Source organism: Mauremys mutica, chromosome 7 (assembly GCF_020497125.1).
Source record: "Mauremys mutica isolate MM-2020 ecotype Southern chromosome 7, ASM2049712v1, whole genome shotgun sequence".
Taxonomy (NCBI): Eukaryota; Metazoa; Chordata; order Testudines; family Geoemydidae; genus Mauremys; species Mauremys mutica.
This window is the reverse complement of record NC_059078.1, coordinates 115,364,412-115,391,165: the sequence shown is the minus strand read 5'-3', so window position 1 is coordinate 115,391,165 and position 26,754 is coordinate 115,364,412. Positions and strand designations below refer to the sequence as shown.

General features: G+C 41.2%; 1 protein-coding gene across 1 annotated transcript in view; it reads right to left on the bottom strand.

The window, feature by feature from the left end:
* HSPA12A (heat shock protein family A (Hsp70) member 12A) overlaps window positions 1-26,754 on the bottom strand; it is a 76,571-nt gene that overhangs the window by 31,529 nt on the left and 18,288 nt on the right. The window contains exons 2-6 of the mRNA XM_045025221.1: window positions 20,148-20,233; window positions 13,922-14,049; window positions 5,802-5,988; window positions 4,769-4,873; window positions 1,770-1,886 (exon numbers count right to left, since the gene is read on the bottom strand). Coding sequence (XP_044881156.1) covers window positions 1,770-1,886; window positions 4,769-4,873; window positions 5,802-5,988; window positions 13,922-14,049; window positions 20,148-20,233 — 623 coding nt within the window. The remainder of the gene's footprint in view (window positions 1-1,769; window positions 1,887-4,768; window positions 4,874-5,801; window positions 5,989-13,921; window positions 14,050-20,147; window positions 20,234-26,754) is intronic.

The window sequence follows — 26,754 nt, the reverse complement described above, 5'->3', positions numbered from 1 at the left end:
ATTCTTTGCCCAAGATATTCAGACTTCTTCTGTTATACCACCTGCCCCTGCTCCTTGTGAGCCACCATCACACCATATTAGACTAACTAAAGTGCAGAGTATTTCCAATTACAAAGTGATCATTTGTTGCCTCTTCAAACTTTCCTCTACTTATTTCTCTTATTACTCATGTTACTCTTGTGGCAGCAAATCCTCATTTTTAAGATACTTGCATGTTTCAATATTAAGTAGCAAAGGCTTATTTAAAAAACAAACAAACAAACCATTGCAAGTATTGGTTTGAGCAACAGGGTGGATCTGACAGTCGGAATATTTAAGACTGCAAGACAGTTACAAAGCAGAAGAATCAGTTTTCTTCGTTTGTTGTTCTATTTCCATGTTTAAAGAGTCAATTTATGTTTTAAGGATACATTCAATTATTTCTCCATTTCTTTTCATTTTTCTTCAGCTGAACACACATCCTCATTTAAAGTCCTATCAGTCCTCACTATTTATCAAGCTTGCTGATAAAAAAAAACCACAGTCACAGACACAGACACTATTCAACAATATTCCACTGTGCCACAAATGAGAAATGTCAATAGAGCTACTCTTTCCTTCTTACATAGCTCCCATTTCATGAAGACACATGCACATAGACAGCAGGCAGACAACAATATACATAGATAACAGATGGGTCTCTAGTGTTTCGGATTTACCTATAACTGTGTCCTTCCATCAGAACTTTAAGTGTGTTTTGCTTCTGGCACTATGATTAGCAATCCCACAATAAAGACTGTTAAGAAAAATGGTGCTCAACATTAGAGATAGGAAGAACAGAGTCCAAAAAACTTGGGTGCCTCCCTGTAATGCTTTGGGGGGTTACGTGTGTACCCCTAGTGATCTTAAACTGGCAAGGCTGTCATTGGGACATGTAATTCTTAATGGCCAGAAAAATTAAATACAAAATGAAGATCCAAATATAGATGCTGGAACTAGGTGTGCAGCAGCTCTCCCTGGCTTGAAATGGTTTCCATCATATACAGGGTTTACAGTTTGGTTCAATGACTCTCAGCACCCCCACTATATAATTGTTCCAGCACCCCTGTATCCTAATGAAAAAAAGGATATGTACATCTAACATAGCAAAGACACAAACTGAGTCTGAAATAAAAGGACAGATAGACACTGTATGAATTTTCTAAAAGGATTTCAGGGTATTTTAAATGCACATAATCTGTTTCTGAAGTGAAATTCGTATCTGCATTTAATTTTCTCTCCAGGCTGTCCAGATCATTCCTATTGTGGGAATATGGGCAAAGGGGAAATAATTCCACAGAGGAGGATTTCTGCTCTCCCTCTTCTTACTTTATTTTTTTAGTTACGATGCCGGTGTTGACAGTTAAGAAAAAGCTGTGACTAGTATTTAAATTGTCTGGTTCTTGGGCCTCAATTCTGCATCTGTTCCATATGCAGAGCTCTCACTGAGTTCAGTGGGAGTCCTGGGCACAGAATGACTGAAAGATCAGAGGCTGCAATGATGGGTGCCAAAATAGGAATCTAGATAAATAGCTCAGGCATCTACTAGGGTGAAAACATACCACTTGATACATACTGCTTTTGGGCGCCTCAGCCCTCCAGTGTTTCTAACCCAGTCCATTTCATTACTCTCTGGCCTGCTTTTATGTAGAATACATTCTTGCTAGTGATACTGAACAAATGTTTTAGAGTGAGTCTAATTACTAGGGATTTAAGGGGGTTATTACTTCTCTCTCATTTCACAGTCTTACCTTGTATGCGGCTTGTCTCATAAACTGCTTTGCGGGCTGTTTCCAAATAGCAGGCACTGTAATGACCCATCTTACCTCAAAGTTTTCAAACTCTGAGCCAGCTTGGTCACTGAGCTCCTAAACCAAATGAAAACACAGAGACCGATGTAAAATTGACACCAGCTGTTTTACAAGTATATATCGTTTTCAGCTGGCTCCGGCGAAGGTAACTTCCCCTTTTCATAATTTTTTTAATGTTATGTCTACATTACAAGTCAGAATGTTTAAATCACTAGCCAACATTTCAAGAATGCTCACAATCCCAACACTAGCCTTCTCCAGGAGGCCCATGGAAAGGGTTGCTGCCGTTTCTTAACACGGAACAGGAAGAGTTCGTTTTTCCAACGAGGAGTTCAGGTTTTGCTGAACGTAATAGCGTATTTATGTATGTTAATGGTAAAAGTCTGGTCTTTGCAGACACTTTAAAGAATTCCCACTTTCACCCTGATCAATGTACGGCAAATTATTTGCTGAAGCACTGACAAACCTCGTATTTTACAATCTGAATTTGTCAATGGCTGCTTTATACATTGCCCATCTTTAAATCAATCCATTTTTTAAAAACAGAATCAAATGTAATTTCCTCTTACTAAAAATCTGAAAACATTTGACTGTTGATGGCTTGAAAAATTTTTACTTTTGAGCAAACATTTAATAGTAGCATTTTTTTTTAAAGAGCTTGTAGTCCATTTGCAGGTGAGGGAATATTTGTGACCTGTTTTGGGAAAGGTTCCAAGTAAAATGTTGTTATTATATGTCCTATTTAAACCTCCATCCAAACAGGGTAAACAACAACCTCCTTTAGAATGTAAAACATTTTTCTATATGCAATTCCCCAAGGCATTGTGTTTGCTTAGCTACAATACAATTCAAAACTTGTGGCAAAAAAGCAGAGACCTGATATCCCCAGGACACTTTGTTTGATCCGATTATTATACTCGCAAAGTAATGGTCCATTTATACTGATTATTTTACACATATATGCAGAACGTCATATCACAGAACTCTGCTTATTTATACCAGTTCAAGTCCAGAGGATGCAACGGAGCAAAACTGTACATGTCACTGCGTGCGGTGCCCCAGAATATGCACATTTGCCTCGGAATTTCCCAAAGCTGTGTATGGTTTCAGCTCTGTGACTCATTAACATTTGCGTGTGGGGTCAAAGCAAAGCGAAGTAGTTGGAGTTCTAAATATGGCTTTGAAAATGTAAGGGTAGGCTGGTGTCTTCTCTCACAGCAGCCATAAAGAAGAGAGATAACAATCAAAGAGAATAAATGAATCTCATTCAAAAAAAAAAGTAGGTTAACTATCTAACAATGAGGCTATTTAAGTGATACTTGCCTGAATGGAGCTTTAGGGACAAATTCTTCCCTAGAAATCCCTATACAGATTGCAGTGGTTTTTGTGAGTCCAGAATTCAGCTCTTACTTCATGATCCTGAGTTGTACCAGCCAAGCTGTGGGTATACTGTTCCCCTCGGGACAGCAAACCTGGTAATTTCTGTGACGGGCTGGATACTACAGAAGATGCTTTCAGAGGGGTTAAAGTGCACTGATTATTACCTATAATGCAAAGTAAGGGCTGGCAGAGCCCGGGAGAGATTGTCTGGGTGGTTAACACACTGGTGGTGTTAGGGAACTGACACCTAGTGAAGCACAAGCAACTCTCTCTCTCTCTCTCTCTCGCAGAGACAGGAGGCTGACAAAGTAACTCACAGTCTTGGGCACCCCAAGAAAAGGTTACAGTAGCATGAATTGTTTACCTAAGTAATGTCTTTTGTAGGACAATACATGCTGTATAGCTCCTCACCATCAGCTAGGAAGCACTTTACAGGAAGTGTGAAATTTGCAGTTTTTCAGTATGTGTTAGGGGAGAATACAATTCCATTCTCTCTAATTGGTGAGGCTCATGTTAGGAATTTTGTTTTCTTTATTGCAAAGAAACCAGACCACTTTCATCTCTCTTATCTATAAACATCAGCCATGTTATTAGAAAAAGCAAAAACATAAAGGGTGGGCACTTACATTTGAAGAGGAAGTGATGCAGGGGAGGCAAGACACTAGAATAAGTTATAACAGATGTTGCTTATACGGTATCTCCCTAATGCTGGTGAGATTTTTTATACACAAACATTCTCTATAAGGGACAAAAAACAACATCTGCTTTCTGTTCACAACTGGGTGAAGTCTTCCCCATGTAGAGAACTGGAACAAAGTCAAGGCACCACATACGCCTCCAAAATAGGGGACTTGAGCATCTGTATAGGGGTGAATTTCACCCAAAGGGTGCACAGAGACTCTAAGAATCATACAGCTAAAAGCTAGTAAAGCTTTGGAAATTCATCTCTATTAAGGAACGAATCCTGCTAATTTGACTTGCTTCTGACTACTCACTGCAGGTAACTGGAATTTTGTGTGAACAAAGATCAGCAGGATTTATAGCCCTAAGAAGTTAGAGTACAATCTCTTAGACAGGAGAGAGCATTTAAACGAGTACAGAACATGGAATGCCCCAGCAGCAGGAGAATCACAATGAACAGAACCAAAAGAGGCTCTCAGATGTATTACTTCTGGAGAGTTACATATACAGATAGTGCCAAGTGCTGAGTTTCCCGTATTCAGATTTTTAATCACATTTTATTCAGGCAAATGCCAAATACAAGAAGATTTTCCTTGACGAGATAATAATAGGTAGAAAAGCATCATTCCATTAAGAGAACATTCAGTCTCTGCATTGTGGTGATACCGATACATCCTCTTGTTCTCTCTGTGAGGAAGGAAATCACTTACGGCTATCCAGGACCTTTCACAGTCCCCAACTTTCCTGGATTTCCTACAGCTGCCCCACTTTGTTTACATCAAACACTGCTGGAGGCTGAAGCACAGTTAAAATTGTTGGGCCAGCATTTGTGCTAGTTATAAATATAGAGAGCTGGATAAAGGAAGTATTTTCCCTACCTTTAATGCCTGTTCCTTAAAGAACTGCAGGGCGTAAGCAAATATTTCAAGTGCTTTGACTTTTTTCCCATTTGCAGCTGTCAGATCTGTTTCCATGGTGAGATTCTAAAGGAAGAAAATAAGAGGTAAATGTTAAATTCATTTCCCACTGCTTGAGGGAAGGGAATTCAGCTTACTGGGACCCACCAGCTTAGGAAAACTGACATACATTGTTTTGGTTTTTTTCCTGGTTTTCTTTTGGAGAGGATCTAACCAACCATAGGGATTTCCTGGATTGTGATATTTTGCTGTTTGTTACAAGCCAGGTTTTTTGTACCTATCAGTTGTGGCTACAAATAGTTGTAGGCAGAGCTTGGTATGTGGATATTTAAATATCTCATTTGCATAAATTGCATTGCAGCCATGAAACTGCATGCAAAAAATGAAGCCCAAGGTAAGGGTGAAAACAATCATATCTTTTGAATTCCTACCAAGACGTGAAACTGGAAAAGAAAGTATTGACCAACCCCAGAACTCTAGAATAGTTATTTTAAGATTTAAAGTCAGAGTATAATAATTGGGAGTACAGTCAAATAGTAACGTCTTCCTTTTGGAATATACCACCAAGTATTAAAGGTGAATTCACTCCCATGCAGAGGGTCACCCTTACAGCTGTGTAGCTCTTAAGTTCCTCTTACACCCTCAGAATAGGGCTTCAGTGGTACATAGGTCTTAGGCTCTCTGCTCAGGGGTGAATTTCACTCAAAAAAACCAGACAGGACAGGATGGTCCAGGAGAGGCAACTGCCAAGGTTTAGAATGGCATTAATAAAAATGTTGAAGAATGTTTGTTGCTGGCAGAGGGAAGCAAAATAAAGCAGTAGGCTTTACATTACAAGCTTCACTTAATAAACAAATCAATTTTTTTGTACAAGTATGAATGCTGGTGCTCCATGCCTGGCTCATTATTTCTAAAGATAACTGGCATGGCCAATATAAAAATATGTTTAGTTACAAATACAAAACCATCGAAGCAGAGCTCAATTATTACTTACACCAGTGGTGTGTAGCTTCATCTTAAACTTTTCAAAATATAACCAATGCTTGGATTCATTGGGATCCAGGTCATGGTAGAAATCTCTTGCTGCATAACCAAAGCTATGAAACTTTCTTTCTGGCGTTAAGAGGATAGTAGTTGGAGTCTTCTGATTGGATACACCAGGATCTCCACCTTCCCATCTCCTATGAAAAAGGTGAACCAGCTTCAAACTAGTGATAATTAACATTCATAATGATATGCTTATTAGTGAATTGTGTAAGCAAGCTGGCAGTGGGTTACACACAAGAATTTCACATGAGCAGACTTGGATTTGAATCCTCTTTAGGCCAAAAGTGAATGTTTATTCACATCCAAGAAAACTTTGTTCCAGACTTTTAACAGTCTTCATACATGGTCATGAAATTTTCAACAGTATAGTTATATCCTTCCCTTGATGGGTCTAACACTCCCATAATGTGAGCTACACGGGAGTAACAAGGGGACAACAGTATCAAGATCACTGAAAGTCAATAATATAATGAACAAATTAAATATTTATTATATTAAAAGAAAACACTACAAAAGAACATTAAGGTTGCAAAGCCAAGCACTCAAAAGTCAGGAAATGGCAAAGTTGTTGTTGCCCAGGCAATCTTAAATCAGCCCCCTTGTCAATATGCATTATAATATAGCCTTTAAATGCATGACCATTTACTACCATTCCAGAAGACCCCATCAAGGAAATCCCATCCAGTCAAATGCCACTATGGAGAATTGGATTCTATCCCTGCCTCTACCATAGAGTTATTTTGTGATACTGGACAAGTCAATTAAAACAAACTTTTCACAGCTGGCCACTGATTGTGTGTTCCTCATTTTCTGGGTACCTTGTTTGAAACCTTAGGGGGCATATTTACAGAAGAGCTGAGCACTCACAGCTGCGACTGGAGTTAATGGGAGCCATGTTTTAAGCAGAATGTGCTATAAAAATGCTAAATATTCTGAAAAATAACACCCTCAGCATCTCAATTTGGGCATCCAAAATGAGTGTAAACAATGTTAGCCTTCCTCTCTGTGCCTCAGTTGTCCAGCTGCAAAATTAGCATAATAATAAATCCCTACCTCCCAGGGGGTTGTGAAGATAAATTCATTAATATTTCTAAAGCACCCACATATCATGGTGAAAACAACACAGAAAAGCCTATGATTAAGGTTAAGATTCTGTCACGAGTATTTTTAGTAAAAGTCAGCGACAGGTTGCGGACAATAAACAAAAATTCATGGAAGCCTGTCCTGTCCCTGACTTTTACTAAAAATACTCTTGAGCGGGGAAGACATCTAACAGTCAGAGCACTGCCAGGAGCTGACCTCCAGCAGCTGCCCCAGCCCCACTGCTGCTCCTGCCGCAGGGGCTGACCCAACCCCAGCCAGTGCTTCAGTCCTGGGGGCCACTGCTTCAGCGCCTCTGGATCTGACTGCCAGCCAACTGCTTGGATGACCCTGGGGCTGACTGCCAGCAGCTTCAGGCAGGGGCGGCTCCAGGCCCCAGCACGCCAAGCAAGCGCTTGAGGCGGCATGCTGCGGGGGGCGCTCTGCCGGTCGCCGGTAGGGCAGCAGGCGGCTCCGGTGGACCTCCCACAGGCATGCCTGCGGGAGGTCCACCAAAGCCGCGGGACCAGCGGACCCTCCGCAGGCACGCCTGCGGGAGGTCCACCGGAGCCGCCTGCCGCCCTCCCGGCAACCGGCAGAGCGCCCCCCGCGGCACGCCGCCCTGCTTGGGGCGGCGAAATGTCTAGATTCGCCCCTGGCTTCAGGGGGCTGACCCAATCCTAGCTGCTACTCTGGTGGCCCCAGGGCTGAGAGCTGCTCCAGCCCTACCCCAATGAAGTCATGTCGATCCCGGAAAGTCACGGAATCTGTGACCTCCGTGACAGAATCGTACCCTTACCCACAAGGAAATTAATAGTTTTATATTCGGTGCAGATTTGGATGGTGTGTGGAAAACAAGGTATGGGGCCACAAACTGACTGAAGAGGATAAAAAGAAGTACTGAATAACTACCGATATATGAGTAGTGTATACCCTGTGCACTGAATGAGGCAGGGAACCTGTGGGTAAACAGTATGCGATCATGTAATAAAAGACTGCATCATAATTAGAGCTGGTTGAAAAATAAGGTATTTTCCCCTGTAGACAATTTTGACTTTTTTGGGGGGTGGGTGGAAGGGAAGCAAGCAGCTGTGGGGCCTCACAAGAGTTGTATTTTCAGGTGCCTTGGCTCCCTGGCCAAGCTATGTTCCCTCAGGATGCACCGCAGTGTCCCCTCTTGCAGAGTTGCCATAGTGCATGATGGGAGTCTCTGGACATGATGCATTGTGGGAGATGTAATCTATCTGGGAAACAGCCCATAGAGGAGATTGGAGGCATAAGACACCCAAACAACTTCCATGAGGCACTGAGATGACAATTCCAAACTGTTCTGGTTTTGAGAAGAAATATTTTGGATTTAGTTTAGCTAAACACTCAATTTTCAGTCAAAAAAAAGTTTAAGTGGCAAATTTTCAAGCAGTCATAAGCATAATGCATATACACAAGGAGTCCAGTTTGAGGTTGCACAAGCAATCTTATTTCTGGCATTTCCTAATTTTTGAGTGCATGACTTTGTGACCATAATATTATTGTTTTCTGTGTAATTTTATGGTTATGTAAAGAAGGCCTCTCCCTCTCAGAAGAATCAGCAGCACTGTGTGTCAATGTTATGCAGCAGGGAGTGCAAATGCTTCTGACTAAGCCTCTCTTCTACAATTGTCTCTCTGCCTTTCTTCTTCTCCTCATCCATCAAGCACCAGACTAGACTGTCTGACCAGGCTGGTCAGCTTTAGGGAGCAGTGAGAGCACAAGAGAGACAGTTTTCTTGCTCTCAGTTCCTGTGCCTGGCACTACATCAGCACCCAGCCACTTAGAGGAACAATTTAAAGGGAATTTCTGTTCAGAGGTGGTGAGTTCTATGGGACCGTGGTGCCTGGGCACTAGGAATATTCCTGGGCTGGGGCTTGGCTCCAGCAATGTTTAAGGCTGGATCTCTCCCTCGGCCCCACCTTCTGCCCCTGGGTGCTCCCACACCCTCCCTCCCACCCCCAAACTCCCACCCAGAGCCTGCACCCCTCACCCGCTCCTGCACCCCCACTCCCTGCCCCAGCCCGGAGCCTGCACCCAGCACCCAAACTCCATCCCAGAGCCTGCACCCCAGACCCCCTCCCCCACCCAAACTCTCAGAGCCCAACCTCTCACCCTTTCTGCACCCAAACTCCCTCTAAGAGCCTGCTCCCTGCACTCCAATCCCCTGCCCCAGCCCAGGGCCTGAACCATAGACCTCCTCCCCCCACCTTAAAAGATCTGCTCTGATTTTTCATTTTATCTTTTGTGACTTGCCACTTGGGGCTTATCTGATGAACTTCAAAATCTTGGGTCTCATGTTAAAGGAGGCAAAAGACTCCAATCTCTGAGGTAATAGAAGAGAGAAGAATCCAACACTGGGATGTAGACCAAATGAACAGAAAAGAGTGTTCAACCAAAATGTTAAAGTCCCACACACCAGATATAAGTCCAGGGAAGCAGAACAGTTATTTTGAGAGGGAATCCTCAAAAATTCATTCTGAGTCATTTCTGGAAAGTTCCATTAATAGAAAATGTACTCAGGAGCTAGATAATGATGGTCCTGTTTATTTTCTTTATGGACAGGTACATTATGCCTCTTTCTGGATTGAATTCACTTAAGCTGCAGCTAAACTGGCAGCCCAGCATGCCACTCCATATTATAGCTGAGATTTCCAAAGCAACCTACGTGATTTAAATGCCCAATTCCCAATAGTTTCTAATGGAAATCTGGCCTCCAAATCCCTCAGGCAGCTTTAAAAATCTCAATTTACATCTCTGCTCAGACATACAAGAGGCAATAAATAAATATAATGGGAAGTTTGACTTTAATTTTAATAATAATACAGGCCTTTAAAAAGACTCTTATGGCATCTGTTCTCTTTTAGGGAAGAGAAGCTGTGATCCCGGGGACTGAGTTAGGTTACCTGTGTTCTACTCATGATTCTGCCACTGAGTCACTAAGGAAATTTCTGGCTCTGTGGAAGCCTATAATGGGAGCTTGCTAAGGTAAGGACCTTACAAATATCTCGACAGAAACACTGAGGAATTAACAGGACTTTACAGGCATGAAGTATTGTAACTGGTAAAACCAAAACTAAAACTATGCAATCAAAGTAAATTAGACTCTGATCTAGCAAAGCACTTAAGCACATGCTGGATTTGAAGCACTGAAGTCAGTGGGACTACTTACATCTTAAATTAAGCACATGCTTTAAGTGCTTTGCTGGATCAGTGCCTAAAAGTTTTTCTTTGTTTGCAAGTATTGGGGCTCACAACAAATAACAACTGGAGTCAAAATGATCATTTTGGTTTGCCTGCCGATTATATTTTCCATGCATATAGCATGCCACAATTCTGCTGAGATCCAGTAACCTAGTAATCTATATCATTGAAACGTGGTCTGCTCTTGTACCAAAGGAGGAATTTTTAGTTGAAAGTCAAAATGATACTACTTTGAGACATTTCACAGAAAAGCAGCTTTGTTATAGAAGGTAGCCAGAAATCCAAGTGTCTGGAAGGGATCAATGTTAGACAGGCAGAGAACCAAGATATCTTAGCAAGGAAAGAGCACAATGTATCACTGGTGCGTTACATTTTAATGTAAACATTCTCAAGAATAGTTCAGTTGGAAGTGACATTTCCTGTGCTCAAATATTTGTAAATTATACTACTTGTAACCCTAATTATGTAAATATTTTGAGCTTCTTAATACCCTCTGAACTACTGGTTGTCAAACTTCTTAACCTTTTAAAATTACGTTTTTTCACTGAACTTCATAATTTCATAAACATGTTATAGCTGGAACGGGATCATGAAACACTTTCCCCCAGATTCTCTAGAGTAATTAAGAGTCAATGCAAGTAGAAATCTATAGAAGTAAGTTACTGGCAAGAGCATATTTCATGCACTTTCTGGTCAGAACTTCATGGGTGAAAGCACCGAGTCAGTAATTTTTGTAAGTGTTCTTGTTGTTAAAATGCTAGTTATGCCACAACCACATTTATTGTCCTTCAAATTTTGTCCTTCCAATTTGGTAAACTTTTAAATTTGTTCTTTCTAGCTTGAAAGAAACATGGCTTCTTCTTTTATTCTTTGTTTGCACTAGCATGTAACATAATGTCTACACAGATCCATGTCACTATAACAGCATGTTGTTCCCTTGGTTGGCATTGGTTTTCTCTAGGTTCTATACAAAATAATTTCTCAGCAAGTGAGTGGTAAAGTGATATTTAGGATTTGAAGAGTATCTTCCATCAATTGTACAGCAACTACTTTTTAATTGTCTAACACTGCAATAACATCTGCACTGGCAGACCTCTGCAGCTGTATGGAGCCCTATGCTTTTAACTAGGTTCTGCACAAGTACAGGGTGTGGATCCAAATGCAGGTTGAGGACTTAAGATACAACAGGCCAAAAAATGTTGGGCCTAAAAGTTTGGATGGTGTCACTACCTAAAATGTCCACAGTATGTTACAGACTTAGTTAAAGATGCTAAACAGCAGTGGGCTGCAGGCACCACTGTGCTATGGCTTTGTAAGAATGGCCCTGTAGTTAGCACAGTTTGGGATCACTAAAGTACAATCTCAGAAATGTCATTTCCCCTATTTTAACAATTAAAATTAAGAAATTAATTTTTCATTTTAAAACTAATTTTACTGTCAAAAATGGATATGCAAACTTACTACTAAATATGGGTCCAAGTCTGCCTCCCATACCTCTCTCTGATCCTTGGTATCTACCTGTCCCCAACTGGTAGCACCAAGTACCTTCTCATGAATTGCACTGTGGGGTTTCTTGAAGGACCATTGATGAATGGGGCAGAAAGGCTTTTTACAAACTGACCACAGATGTTGAGTGCACAATCAGGACTGTCTGCAGATAGCTTCACTGCTTGTCACATTTGGTTAGTAGCCCTTTCTACTCCAATTTTCAGATTTCCAGAAGGATGAATAGTAAGTTGCCTCATGCCAAAAGTGATTGCTATAGTTAATATTCTCATACACTCAACTTTCCAAACCATTCACCTTTAGAGCTCAAATGTCCCATAATTTGGTCTCTGCACAAGGATACAATTTACCTTTTCTTTTCTTTAAAGAAAGATAGTTTTAGTCAGACTGAAGTCAATTTTGAATTATGGAAAATGAAAAAAGAAAACACAAAACTTTTCCTAAGGAACTCATTTTCCAGGGCTCTTTTCCTTTTGTGCATCCATCACAGTAGTCTTTATATTTGTGATCACATTATTAGACGCATACGTATCAAATTTGTAGGGGGAAAAGCTGTATTGCATTATATTATTTGAGAAACAATATGTAATCACGTAACTAATACCTATTTTGTATGCATACATGCATATAAGTGGTAGAGTTAAGCTTCACTTTCGCATTTTCTGACTTTTGAGTGCTTAACAACCTTAACATTACATTACCAGGGGTTTATGGCAAAATAAATAAATAAATAAAAAGTAATAAATTTAAATGGCCCAAATCTTCAAACACTGGCCTCTGTTTTTGAACCAACAATTTGTGGGTGCAAATAACTGCAGTCAAAAAAATGTTGTGTGCACAACTGTATACAAGCATAATTTAGGTAAGCGGCCATACGTTAGACATCTACATTACTTGACTTACGGATGCACCATTAGACGGAGAAGACCAAATCCTCTTTGCCCTGCTCCAGATGGAAAGCTGCCATAACAGGGGAAGAGGGAGTCCAGGGATATTGGGGAGTCCCTGGCATAGCTAGCTTTATGCCATTTGCCTCCCTGCACCTCTGGCAGAAGGGGCATCTTAAGGTGTGTCTTATTTTTATAGACTTTTCCCACTTTTAAGTCAGTTGTAGTGTTCAATGGTCACTGCAACTGGTTGATTCCTTGCTGCTGATCATGGAGGGTCATAGCCACTCTGCTTCCCTGGTAGAACCTTCTCTCTCTCTGTCCACTTCCTCCTACTGAGATGCTAGGAGAGGTAAACTTTGCCCCTTTAAATGAATATGTACAACTTTCTCCTACTTATTTCAGTTAGGGTACACCTACTGCTCAGAACTGCAAACTGCACCATTACTTAAAATTTAATTAGAGCATTATAAAGCAATGGTATTTCATCTTAAATGCTTCTCTTCAGTTTGAAAATATTTAAGGACACCCTTAGCAGTAACCATCATTGTTCATAGCTCTCTTAACCCCCTCTCTCCCACATCATTCTGCAATGTGGAGAGATAAGGGGTAAAATTTTCAAAAGCGCCTAGTGACCAGATTTTCAAATGCATCCAGCTGAGCATGTTTGCAAATCTGGCCTCTTAATTTAGGTGCCTAATTGGGAGCTGAACATTTCTGAAAATCTGTCTCCAACTGTGGGTGCTGAACACCTTGGAAAATATGGCCCTAAGTGACTTAGGGCCTAAGTCACATTTTCAAAAGTGACAAGCTGCTAGTATCTAGGTCTATTTTGAAAATGGGATTTAGGGACCTTGGAAATTTTTGCCCAAGGTTTCTAAATAATAAGATGTGCAGATATGCCAGCTTGTACCTGCCAAATTCTGTATGCTATGAGACAAAAGGACAAGGGCCTTGCACCACCCCATATGCAGTGATTTCTCTATTAGGCACTTTGGGAAATGCCATTATTACTTTTATAAATATGCATCGTTCATTATGTTAATGTGGATAAGAAAGTCACGACCTCCACAGTTATAACTGCTCCCGGAACGCTTCTGTATACTTAGCCAGCAAATTCTTCCTTTAGTTCACACCATTTTATAAACCTGAGCAATAAGACTCACAGAGAACATGTTTTTTGTTTATTATTAAAGCAACTAAAATAAGAAAGGGACATAAGAGAAATTTACATCATGAAAGGGGGTTTTCACATTGTTGGCTGTATACAAATCCAGTCATTCCAAACCCATGCTGAACTCAGATGTAGCAACTGCAGATAATATACACTGTCACCAGCTCAGTGCTGCAATGCAGCCCTTACCTCATTACATGAATACATTCTGGCTCCTTGGTGAAGCTGTAGGCGTAGCCACTGGATGTCGTGCCAAAATCAATAGCCACAACAACAAGGAATGACTGTTCTACAGCGTCATTTGCATCAGAGTCCTTCTGTTAAAATAACAGAAACAGAACAGATTTTGAGTCACTGTTTAGAGACGGAATTGTAATCTGCCCTACCTTTCAGTGGCTCTGAACTGCAGCAAAGCATTCATCTGTCTCCTGCAGAAAAGTGCAGTCCTCCAGAACCATGTCAGTGGGCTACATCCCTTAATGGGCATGGAAATGCAATGTACATCCAAACTAAATGTTAATTCTGGTACCTTTCACACAAATCCAAATGAATCAGAAATCCTTCCGTGTTTACTTCCAGTAATAGCTGAGACCTACATGGCTAGCTACCAAACTTTGAGAAATGTATTAACTGAAAAACATGTTATACCTCTGTGTATCATATATGGAATACATGATAGTGATACCATACATGGAATACAGAGTAGATTTAAAAAGTTATATAAGCGTGAGTCTGGGTTGGTAAGACTGCTCAGAAATGGTGAAGCCAGGAGAAAGCCAGCAGGCCAACACAATAACTGCTAGTAAAGCTTTATACTGCACCACAGTATCACCTATTGCTGCATCTCTTATGGAAAACCTATTCTGGAAACATTCTAGAGATTGTATTGGAACTAATTCTAGTATCCTGCTGCCTGTCCCTCTGCCTGTAAATCCATGGGCCTTAGTTACAAGCAGTTTCAGGACTCAGAGGAGAGAAAACGTTTAACTAATGAATTGAAAGCATCTCTAAAAACGTCTTTAAACAGCTTTTCTATCCATAGAAGCAAGTGTGGAGGGTCCCACAGGAAAACCAAGATTCTCCCCTTTCCTCTGGCATACAGTCCCCATTCCTAGCTTTATGCACTTATGAAATATCAGGCCTTTAACTATTTACCGGTATGAAGCTGAATATTGCTTGTTCTGGGCCCTGGGCCACTGTCATTTTGTAGGAAATAGGAAGAAATATTTTTGTGTCAGTTTGATTTTTTTTAAAGAAAAAGGCAGCTATTTGAAGCTGCTCAGGGAGCTGGACTAATGGAATAAATCCTGGCAGAGAGATTAGTGAGCAGAGTTTAAGCGAGGTACATGATAAAATTTTACTCACTGTATGTTTCTACCATTTATCACATAGTTCTACCATTTGGCCATGGATTTTGCCACCATGGATATGGAAATATACTGTATTGTATACAAAATGCAAAACTTAATTCAATCTTAACTATGCAACTGCAACCAGCGCCTCCAGAATATATATATGCACCTTGCACGTATTAGTGCCTTCCCTTCAGGGGTGTCAAAATACTTTATAGACACAGTCTGTTTGTGTCCCTTTAAAATGTAATAAAATCAATTAGATTGTTCAGCTTAAAAAAACTGGAAGGTGACCACTCACACAAATTCTTGTCCTAAATTTTCAAAACTGACTAGTCATTTTGGTGCTTAACTTCAGAGATACACCTCTACCCTGATATAATGCGGTCCTATATAACGCGAATTCAGATATAATGCGCTAAAGCAGTGCTCCGAAGGACGGGGCTGCTTTACCTCGTTATATCCAAATTTGTGTTACTGCAAGCGGTTCCTCTGCGCTGCGGCCCTACCCAGTGATTGGCGTGGCAAGCCTGGGAGGGAGGGGGGAGAAGTGGAGCTGCCGCACGCTCGTGGGAGGAGGTGGAGGCAGAGCAGAGGTGAGCTGGGGTAGGGGGGCCGCAGCAAGTAAGGGGGGGGCGCAGAGGAACCGCTTCCTGCCCCAGCTCATCTCCACTCCGTGCCCCAGCTCACCTCTGCTCCACTGCCGCCTCCTCCTCCCCTCCACGAGCACACCGCTCAGCTCCGCTTCTCCTCCCTCCCTCCCAGGCTTGCCACGCCAAACAGCTGATTGACACGGCAAGCCTGGGAGGGAGGGGGGAGAAGTGGAGCTGCCGCACGCTCGTGGGAGGAGGCGGAACGGAGGTGAGCTGGGGCGGGGGGGCCCAAGGAGGGCCGCAGCAAGTAATGGGAAGCACAGAAGAACCACTCCCTGCTCCAACTCATCTCCACCTCCTCCCCGGAGCGTGCCGCCGCCGCTCCGCTTCCCCCGCTTCCAGGCTTGCCAGGCCAAACAGCTGATTGGCGCGGCAAGCCTGGAAGGGAGGGAGAAGTGGAGCAGTGGCAGCGCTCTCAGGGAGAGCGGTTCCTCTCCCTACCCCGATGTAACGCGGTCTCACCTATAACACGGTGAGATTTTTCGGCTCCCGAGGACTGCGTTCTATCGGGGTAGAGGTGTACTCCTAAAGCCCCCACTCTGAAAATCAGGTCTCTTAAAAGTGTCGCCAGTTGAGCACCCAAAATCACTCGTCACTTATGCCCCAGTTCCAGCCATGTATTCTCTTTTTTGCAAACCCATCATTGCAAATACTTAGAGGATATGACACAACTTCCACTGAGAGATTCATAGTCAACACACAAGAACATAAACACTCTTATACTAGTATCGCTTTTTACTCTTATACTAATCACCTTTGCGTGTACTGTACTACTCTCAGTAACAATTTTATCAGCACTTTACAGCTGACTGCAAGGAGCAAGGCAATTGTCACAGTAAACTGTAGTTGCAAGCTACAGCATAATTAACAAAATGTCTACAGCAGATGATACCTTACTAAATTGTCCAAAGGGACAAGCTTAGAGAGATTTAGTCTCAATACGGATGTTTGGTTCCTTAACTGTGATTTAAACGTTCTACACCCTTTGCCCCTTACCCATCATCAAAAGCCAAATGGAATGAAGAACTAGCCATCTCACTGATGCACAAAACATGGAAACATTCGGCCTCTTATCAAATGAGGCTTTAAATACAGCTAGGTGGATTGATTTAAATCAAAGCAATTTAAATCACCAATTTTAATTATGATTTCAATCAACAAGCAGGAAACCTTAATTTAAATAATCAATTTTAATCATGTTTTGCATTTGTATTTTTTAGTTATTTTCCTAAAGAAAGGGTGATTCCCATTGGCTGGCAACTGTTAAAACATGTTGATTTGCAACTAAAGATAACCTGTATGTGAAATGCCGTGCTAACCAGGAGAACACACTATATCCATACACAATCTTTAATGCAGTTAGATAGCGTAACCTACATTTATTCAAATTCTTAATTTTTACATTTTTATTATGTTAGAAAATGGTGAATGATGCATTATTTATTTACTAGATGATGATTTTTTACTTGTGATCTGAGTTGAGTTCTATTTGGGTGGAAATTAAAATTTAATTAAAAATGCACAAAACCAGAATTTTATTTTTTGGATTATATAAAATCTGACTGCATAAGACAAAAAGTTTATCAAAAGACATTTTGCATTTAAAACTAGCTGATTTAGTAAACAAAGGAAGTATTATCTGTAGTTAGTGAATTTAACTGATTATTTCTGATCACAATGTCCTTCAGATAGTAGATCTCCTCCTCTCTTAGTTTTTATTCATATACTAGAAGAGAAAAACAAGCTTTTTCAATTCCCAATTGGTTTCTTAGCTTTGAATGAACTAGTCACTGAACTAGCTGAATAAACAGCGATGAAGGAAATATTCTCTCTCAGCCTGCAGAGGAGGTTATTGCTGTCAAAAAGCTGGGTTAGCACTTCAACAAATCCTGGTTTCAGATGCTTAGCCAGCAACTTCCACCAATTCAGTATTTTGACTTTCTTTAAAACTTGGCAGAATACATGTACTGCTTAATATTATTAAATGATTTTAACAAATTATAATAAATTCAGGCCCTAACCTAGATTGTCAATTTCAAAATTATTGTTGATTTAAACCTGAAATAGGGATGGGCAAACAGACTGTTATTTTGAGATATTCCAATTTAGGGGCCTCCATGTTCAGTAGATATTCAGACCTACCATTCCTTCTTTCATTGAAGCCCCTAGTTCCTAGTAACTGACTCCCTCAAGGACCACCTAGGTGCCAGGACTTGCTGGAGGTTGGTGATTAGGAGTAAGGTCTTGGAGTTCAGAAACATGAAGATTTGGTGGGTAAACTGAGTATCAGGCATCTGGATATTTTCAGAGAGCTGTTCGGAAACACTGCTGGCTGCATAGGGCTGATGATGTTTGGGCATTCTGGAAAATGTGTTACTCAGTTCACACAATGGGCTACCTGATCTTCCCTTCTATAAAATTATGCCTTCTTAGTCGAGAAAATGACTCATAGACTTTAAGGTCAGAAGGGACCATTATGATCATCTAGTCTGACCTCCTGCACAAAGCAGGCCACAGAATCTTACCCATCCACTTCTATAACAAACCCCTAACCTATGTCTGAGTTACTGAAGTCTTCAAATTGACACTCCCCCACAAGCCCTTTACATTTTACAGAACAATGTCAGTGTAGTCTGTGCTGTAAATAACTAAGACCTTGCCTCCAGGGGATTCCTATTTACAACAGAGAACACAGAACAGAGCCACATCAGGGATGACCTGATGAAGGACTAATCTCAAACTTTGAGGATTCTTATCCTTGATTTCTCAAATTATACACTTCACTGGCGCACCATTAAACGGCTTTGCAGAAGTTGTGCATTCACAGGACAGACAGGAGAAAGAGGCAAAGGGTGGGGCCACGGAAAAGAATACTGAAATCTAAGCAGGGGCTGAGCTGTGAAAAACCTTAAGGTAAGTATTAGCAGCTTTGAACTTGATATACAAAGCCAGGCGAAGCTGGGAAAGGGATTCTACAATGGCAGTGACACGTTCTGAGCACCACTGTTTTGTGAGTAGTATGTGTAGTGCATTACAGTAGAACAGGGGTCAGCAACCTTTCAGAAGCAGTGTGCCGAGTCTTCATTTATTCACTCTAATTTAAGGTTTTGCGTGCCATTAATACATTTTAATGTTTTTTAGAAGGTCTCTCTATATAAGTCTATAACATATAACTAAACTATTGTTGTATGTAAAGTAAATAATGTTTTCAAAATGTTTAAGAAGCTTCATTTAAAATTAAATTAAAATGCAGAGCCCCCCGGACTGATGGCCAGGACCCGGGCAGTGTGAGTGCCACTGAAAATCAGCTCGTGTGCTGCCTTCGGCATGCGTGCCATAGGTTGCCTACCCCTGCAGTAGAATGTGCATTGCGTTACAGTAGAACCTCACAGTTACGAACACCAGCGTTACGAACGCATTAGGAACTGGAAGTACGCAATCAAGCAGCAGCAGAGACAAAAATACAGTACAGTACTGTATTCAACATAAACTACTAAAAAAATTAAGGGAAAGTTTAAAAAAAGATCTGACAAGGTAGAAACTGTATCTGTGCTTGTTTCATTGAAATTAAGATGGTTAAAAGCAGCATTTTCTTCTGCATGGTAAAGTTTCAAAGCTGTATTAAGCCAATGTTCAGTCGTAAACTTTTGAAAGAACCATAACAATTTTTTCAGAGTTGCAAACATTTCAGAGTTATGAACAACCTCCATTCACGAGATGTTTGTAACTCTGAGGTTCTACTGTACTTGTGTTGGCAATAGCTGGGGCTTAGCTATAAGGGGGGAGTATGTCAAAGAAATGAATGTGATTTGTGCGTGTGGAGCAGGAGGGGAGGGGAAGTTAAGATAGGCTAAAGCAGCATCCTTTAATGGAACTTTTTCTGATCTCTTAGGGTGTTCCCCTTAGGCAATTGTAAATGTTTTATTTTTCTTTGTTATGAGAGAAGGAGAGAGAGCTAGGACAGAGAGTGTGACACATATGTGTTGAGATCCCATTATATGTCACTTTTCAGAGAACGGGGAATATTTCAGTGATTGCTCAAGATCAGACAGCAAGAGAATGACAAAGGTGGGGACAGAAGGGATTGTTTTGTAGAGTGGTAGTGGACTGGCTTATGCAGATGAGCGTCACTTTCCTCTACATCTGTCCTTATATATTTTGGATGGAATTCTGGCCCCCTTGGAGACAATGACAAAACTCCCATTGACTTCAACGGAGCCAGGATTTCATACTTTATCTCTTCTTCCTGAACTAATGGAATTGCTCCTTTAACTTTTTGTATATAAGCCGTGAGTTCTGTAACTGATGACCAGGAGACTGAGGAGTCAGGAGTCCTGAGCTCTTACAGGTGGGACAGGCAGGAGAAAATAATGTCAATGCACTGTACAACATATATCCTATATTTCTTACCGCAATATGTGATGGAGACAATGGTGTTATTCCTGGATCGCCTAAACTTTTAGCTGGGGATGAGTAAGCAGGTGTGGAAACTGCAGCTGAAAGAAAATGAAAGAAAAGCAAACTCTTCAGCAACTGGAGCATATAAAAATGTCTATGCAGCAGAATAAGTAGGTTAGTATAAGAGTAGTGTGCTCTCTCCACCAGTGCAGAGTTTGTCTATTGTGACAATCCTACCATTAAAGCAACCATAAAGAAGGTAAATTCTATAAAACCAGGCTCTATGAATAATTATGGTATATTATTTTGGTTTTATAAACTATTAAAAATATTGCTGGTTCTTCTGAAGATTTGCTAGTTGACGTGTTCCAAGTCAGGTGGGGGCTGTACTGACAGCTAATTTATTATTTGAATCTTCTGATGAATCCACACAGTTCATCCAAATCCCGTAAGTAATCTGGTATAGCAAGACTTAAACTGAACAGTCGCTTCTAGTATCCCCACTGATGTCACAGTTTACAAAGTTGTGATTTTGGTTTTGAAAGTTTATTTGAGTTCCTTGGTTGAGCGCCCTCCAATATTATGCATCATTTTTAATGCAACATTATTCAAAAATCTCAGCAGACTCAAAGAGCTGGTACTATGTGCACTTCCACTAATATCTTACAGTTAAAATTTGAGAATTCCTGCAAACACAGAAAATGAACACAAGATGTGAAATCAAAAAAGACTAATTTCAATAGTAAAAGAGTAGTTTAAATCAATTTGACAATTCTGTAGGAGCAAATTGCAATTACTCTGTCATAAGCATTTATTCTTAAACTTTCCCAGTGCTCAGTTTCTTCTCTTTAATACGTCCACAGTGAAACACATGGTACAGCTGTTAGTAGTGCTGCAGCAGTGCTCCCAGCTGGGAGGCAGGAAAGCACCATTAATCTTTGGTTTTGCATACAATATTCAAAATCTTACTTAATAAGCAGAATATCAAGTACTTTGCATAAATACTGAAATATACTATTTAAAAAAATCATTAAATATTCTTACCCTCACTCTCAGAGCTAAAAATGTACCATGTCAGTCCACTTGTGGTAGAGGACAAAGGGGTAAAGGCCAAATTTCTGCTCTCAGATTAGGACAGCACCTCTCAGGCTGCTTAAAATATATCTATATTAGATGATTGTATCAGCCACTTTGTTCATCTGTATCAATTCCTCCTTGTTCCAAAACGTGCATCTTGCAATACATTCTTGTATGTGTTTGTGTTAGACTTGAAAGGGGCATGTTCTGGCAAAAGTGGGAAGGAATTAGCACCCATGTTCCTCCTAAGGTCTTTTGATACTTCAAGACTTATCCAATACCCTTTGAAGTCAGTCAGTGCGAGTCTTTCCCTGACATGAATGGTCTTTAGGATGCTGACTTTGTAGGAAACAAAGTATTCTTTTCCGCTGTTGGCCTATGTGTTTCTAACATTTTCTGTGTTGCTACCTTTTATCCTTACCTGTCCAAATTCCTGTTTTAGTGATCTACATTCTGTGCATATTTTTTCTTATTTTCATATGCTCAATCACAGGCGCTTACTGTGTGTGCCTTGTGTGAAACAAAGAAAATCCTATGTGTGAGTATACAGCTTCCTTTGTTTCCCAGAGAGCAATCGATAAATAACCTTTTGATGCACTCACCATGGGGCAAATTCATGCTTGATGGAACTCCATTCAAGTCAATGTAGTTACAGTAGGAATAATTTGGTCCAAGAAGTATATAAATGGGGGGATATATACACAGATACAAATGTAGTATCTAATAAATAAAAAATGCTGAGCTGTGAACAGGGGGCTGCAATAGAAAGTGGAAAATGTATACAACAGAGAGAAATTGATTTATATGCTTTCATTTACCAAAATGTTTAAAATCAATTGTCCATGAGTCTCAGCCACAGAATGCTCTTCAGAATGTCTTTCTAAAGACCTGATCTACAGATGTGCCAAGCACCCACCACTCCAGTTAAAGTAAACGGGAACTGCAAGTGCTCAGGACTGCTGAAAAATTAGGCCCTTGGTCATTTTAAATCTGCAAAAATAAACCCACCACTGCATCTGAGCATGTTTAAAAACACACACAAACAAAAACAGATCAAGTCCCCTCTGATTACCCCTATGATGACCCCGTTGATTCATCCCACCAGCACCACGTGCTGGCAAATACCTGAGTAAATAGAGAAACCTTATACTGAGCCTTGGGCTTTACTGGACCAAGACAGGGAAAGAATTCCAGAGCCTGGAACCACCTTGCAGGACTCAGCTCTAATATAGCACACTGAACTTTTAGTCAAAACTTACTATTTATTGTGTAAGTGCAGCATAAAGAGCCATTCTAATTTTGTTGCAGGCAGCAGTTTCATTATGACATTTACAAACAGTATAAATAATCTGATGACATTTCCTAATGCTACTGACAAGCGGTTTGCGATGACGAGGAAAACTTTAATAATCTGAGTTATGGCATAACAAAAAGTGGCACTGATATTACCAGAGAGTTGCCATGCCAATGAATTAATGCAGTTTATGATACCTGGGAGCCAGAAAAGTGTTTATAGAAAGAGGCTGCAGGAATCTAGCCTCACACTCCATTCATCTTTGGATTAATGCTAAGTGTTTCATTACAAATACGGAAATGCTTTGCTAACCAGTGAATGATTAATTATGTGTAGGAACTCTGTAGCACAAGATTTCATCTATCAAAAGGACCCTACTGAAATGTTTTAAAATATACTGGGGTTTGCATATTTTATTTTTACAATGTTAACCTCATACTGTCCTTTTGGGGGAAATATTGTGGCATAATTTTACAAGTCTGGTCCCAATAGCAGAAAAGACAGTGAAAGCTTAGGAAGGTTCTAGTATTTGGGAATGTGTTTTGTAGCCACAGAACCCTGACTGAGAGTTCTTGCAAAGAAACAGGGAGCAGGAAGAGGAGATGGTTAATAAGAATTACAGGCCACACGGTTAAGTGGCAATAAAAAATGAAGCCAGAACTTGGGGTATGTGGGGGTGTTTTCTCTATTAAAAAAAACTTTATTCTGGATAGTGCCATGAGATATAGAATAACAGTCCTTTTAAATGGGATATTTATAAAAGAAAATGTTAAATTATAGACCCAAGCAAACAGACATTCACATAGTTCAAGTTCCAGCTTCATCTCCCTTGTTTATCAGGGACCATATCCTTTATTACACTACATAGCACACAGACATCTAGTGGCTGAATGATATATGGTAAACAAATATTTAATCACTGATAGCTTGAAAATTGTTCACCTAAGGCAGTTGCAAGAGTCTGGTCATAGGTCCAGATTGAAATCTGGACTACTACAAGTTCCCGAAACAAACTATTAACATTTAAAATAAAAATAAATTTAGTTAAATTGGTGCAACCTTTTGCGTGGACATTTTTAAATCAATTACAGAGCGGCTGAAATCAATTTAGCTTTATCAGTGTTAGCCTATCTCCAAATGAGTTAAGAACATTGACACAAGTGATTTGTACAGATTTAACTCAATCTATTTTGAAACTGATTTGATTATAACAGTGCAATTTCTGAGTTTCCAGAAACATCAAAAAGTTATTTTGTTAAGGGATTTGGAAGCCAGAGTTCCTCACATGAAGCTTTTAACATCTACCAACTTCATTAACTCTACTGCAGTTGCACGTTTATTTCTTATTGTAATTTCCACATTTTGTTCCGCACTGTTTCAAAATCTGGGTAAAACTCAGAAAGCCAAATGTTCAAGGAATTTGAACTTTTTTTTATAAAAGAGAATCTACATCGGGGTGGGCACACTTTTTGGCCTGAGGGTCAGATCTGGGTGGGGAAATTGCATGCAGGGCCATGAATGTAGGGTTGGGGTAGGGGGTTGGGGTGCGGGGGTGACTGTGTGATGTGGGTGCAGCGTGCAGGAAGGGGCTCAGGGCAAGGGGCTGGGGCAGAGGAGGGGTGTGGGCTGTACAAGGGGGCTCAGGGAAGGGGATTGGGGTTCAGGAGTTCAGGAGGGGTGTGGGGTGTGGCAGGGGGTTGGGATGCAGGGGGTTGGGATGCAGGGAGGATGCAGCAGGGGGTCAGGGAAGGGCGTTGGGGCATGAGGTGCAGGAGGGGTTCGGGCTCCGGCCCGGCACCGCTTACCTGGAGTGGCTCCCTGCCTGCCTGCCTTGGCCCCACACTGCTCTCAGAAGCAGCCAGCACCATGTCCCTGCAGCCCCTGGGCGGGGGGAGGGCTCCGCACTGCCCTCGCCTGTGGGTACCTCCCCTGAAGCTCCCATTGGCCGCGGTTCCCCAGCCAATGGGAGCTGCGGGGGGAGGTACCCACAGGTAACGGCAGCACATGGTGCCCTCTGCCCCTCTCCCTCCCCCCCCTCCCCCGCATGGGCCACAGGGACATGGTGCCGGCCGCTTCCGGGAGTGGTGCGGGGCCCACGGCGCCACGGGAGTGGCAATCCCGTGGGCCAGATCCTTGACGGGCCAGATCTGGCCCGCATGCTGTAGTTTGTCCACCCCGGCCTCCCCCCATGGTTTGTCATTTGCACCAGCGCAAAGCAAGTATAAAACATTACCCAATGAGGATTATATTGTTTTAGACACATACCGCAGAGACGTAAGTGATGACACAAGGTGGAGAATCAGGTTTCACGTACCTAACAGGCAGCATGGACTTCCACCTTTGAGCTTCCAGATGCAGGAGTTGAGAAGACGACACTGGTATTCAAATTCAGATCTTTCATACCAGAGTGCCTCAGCAAATGCTGATCAGTCAAAACACATTTTCAGCTTTTTAGATATTCTACGAAAGGCCAGATTCTCAATGGGAGTAGTCCCACTGACTTCAACATATCTTGTATGAGTTAAAGTTGCAGTGTCTAGCCCACAGTCATCAAAACGAAATGGCTTTAGTCCACAAAATAATTTTTTCTATGCTGGCTGCATTTTTGTTCAGATACAAAAACTCTGGCAATCACATTTTAGCACACAACATACACTACACTTGTGCACATTATAATCAGCAAACAAATGTATCTGTGTGCTGCCTATCTACTGATCATTATGGTTTGAAAATATACACATGCCTATACATACACATACATATATAAACATGTATACATATGTAAACATGCATACACACACATGTGCAAGGAGAACAAAACAGCAGATGTATAATATGGGAAAATACACAGACTCAAAAAGAACACCTCGGACAATGGAAGAGCTGCGGAAAGAGAATTAGGATAAAAAGGAGGAAAAAAGAAGAAAAGCCATAAATGTGTGGTATCTGCCACCCTCCTCATCCAGTGCAAAGAATACTTTATATTCTTGCTCGTTTTTATATACAAAAATTCATCTCATATTTCCTGAAACTTGATCAGATATTAATTCAGTGCATCAGCTCCTCAAGAGTGTGGCATACTGAAAACTGTAAAAATTATAAGCTCTCACTTTAAAGGCTGGTCCTGCTTCCAGGCTAGGGGGTCTATAGGGAAGTGTGAGATCTGGGCCTAGCAGACCCAGTCTGAAGAAGAACCAACTTACAATAAGGTGGGATGAGTTGTGTTTCTCTGCTTTAGGGAGCAGCCTGTTTTGGTTCTCTCTGTTTTTGGTTCTTGTGTGTTCTGAATTCTAAGAAATGAAGTAGTGTTAAATTGCAAGCTTCCAGCAAGGCAATTGTATGTTTTCATCTAATGTCTTTGCATGTATGATGTGAACATGATAAGAGGAGACTATTTCTCCCATGCACTGAAGCCAAATTTTTAATATTCATATTTATATCTTTAAAGGCATAATGCATATAAAAAGCAACTTGTCTTTACTTTGTATTTTATCCTGAAGGGTATCTAGCTTGAGAGCCTCAGCTGACTGCAACAGTGGCAGAATGACATACAGGTCAGTTATCAAATAAAACCAACACCTTAATCTCCACCTGGAAAGCAATATGCAGCCAATGCATATCGCACCAGTCTGCACAAGCATCAGTTTTAGACTTGACTTAAGGTGCAGTCCAATACAATTATTTAATCTTTAGGCAACAAAGGTACAGATGACAATTGCAAAGTCCACATCTGAAGGAAACCCTCACAATCTCCTGGCCAGATAAAGATGAGATAAGGGAGACGTAGTCACTGATGTAGCTGGATCCTGACCCACTGATGGCTTTGGAGTTCAGGCAGTACCAAGCCCTATGCCAAGGCAACAGAGGGATCAGTACGTAAGAGAGCTGGGGCATATAACCCCACTGAGATGAGCAGCCACATTCTGCACAAGTTGGAGCCCCTGCACTGTTTCCCTGTTCAGTCCCAAACACAGCAAGTTCCAACAATTTGATCAGAAAGTAACTGACACATGGATCACTACACCCAGATCTTCATCTGGGCATTAGAGGAAAATTTACCTAGCAAGCTGCACACAGGAGAAGGCTTTTTCCACTACTAATACCTCATCATCTAGGCTCAATGGTGGGCTGAACATGGCCCTGAGGCATTGACTTCTTTGACAAATGGCAGGATGGACAGGGAAGACATGGTCATAGCTAGACAGTCCCCTTTTTACCAGCATCACCTCAGTTTGAGCCAGCTGTTCT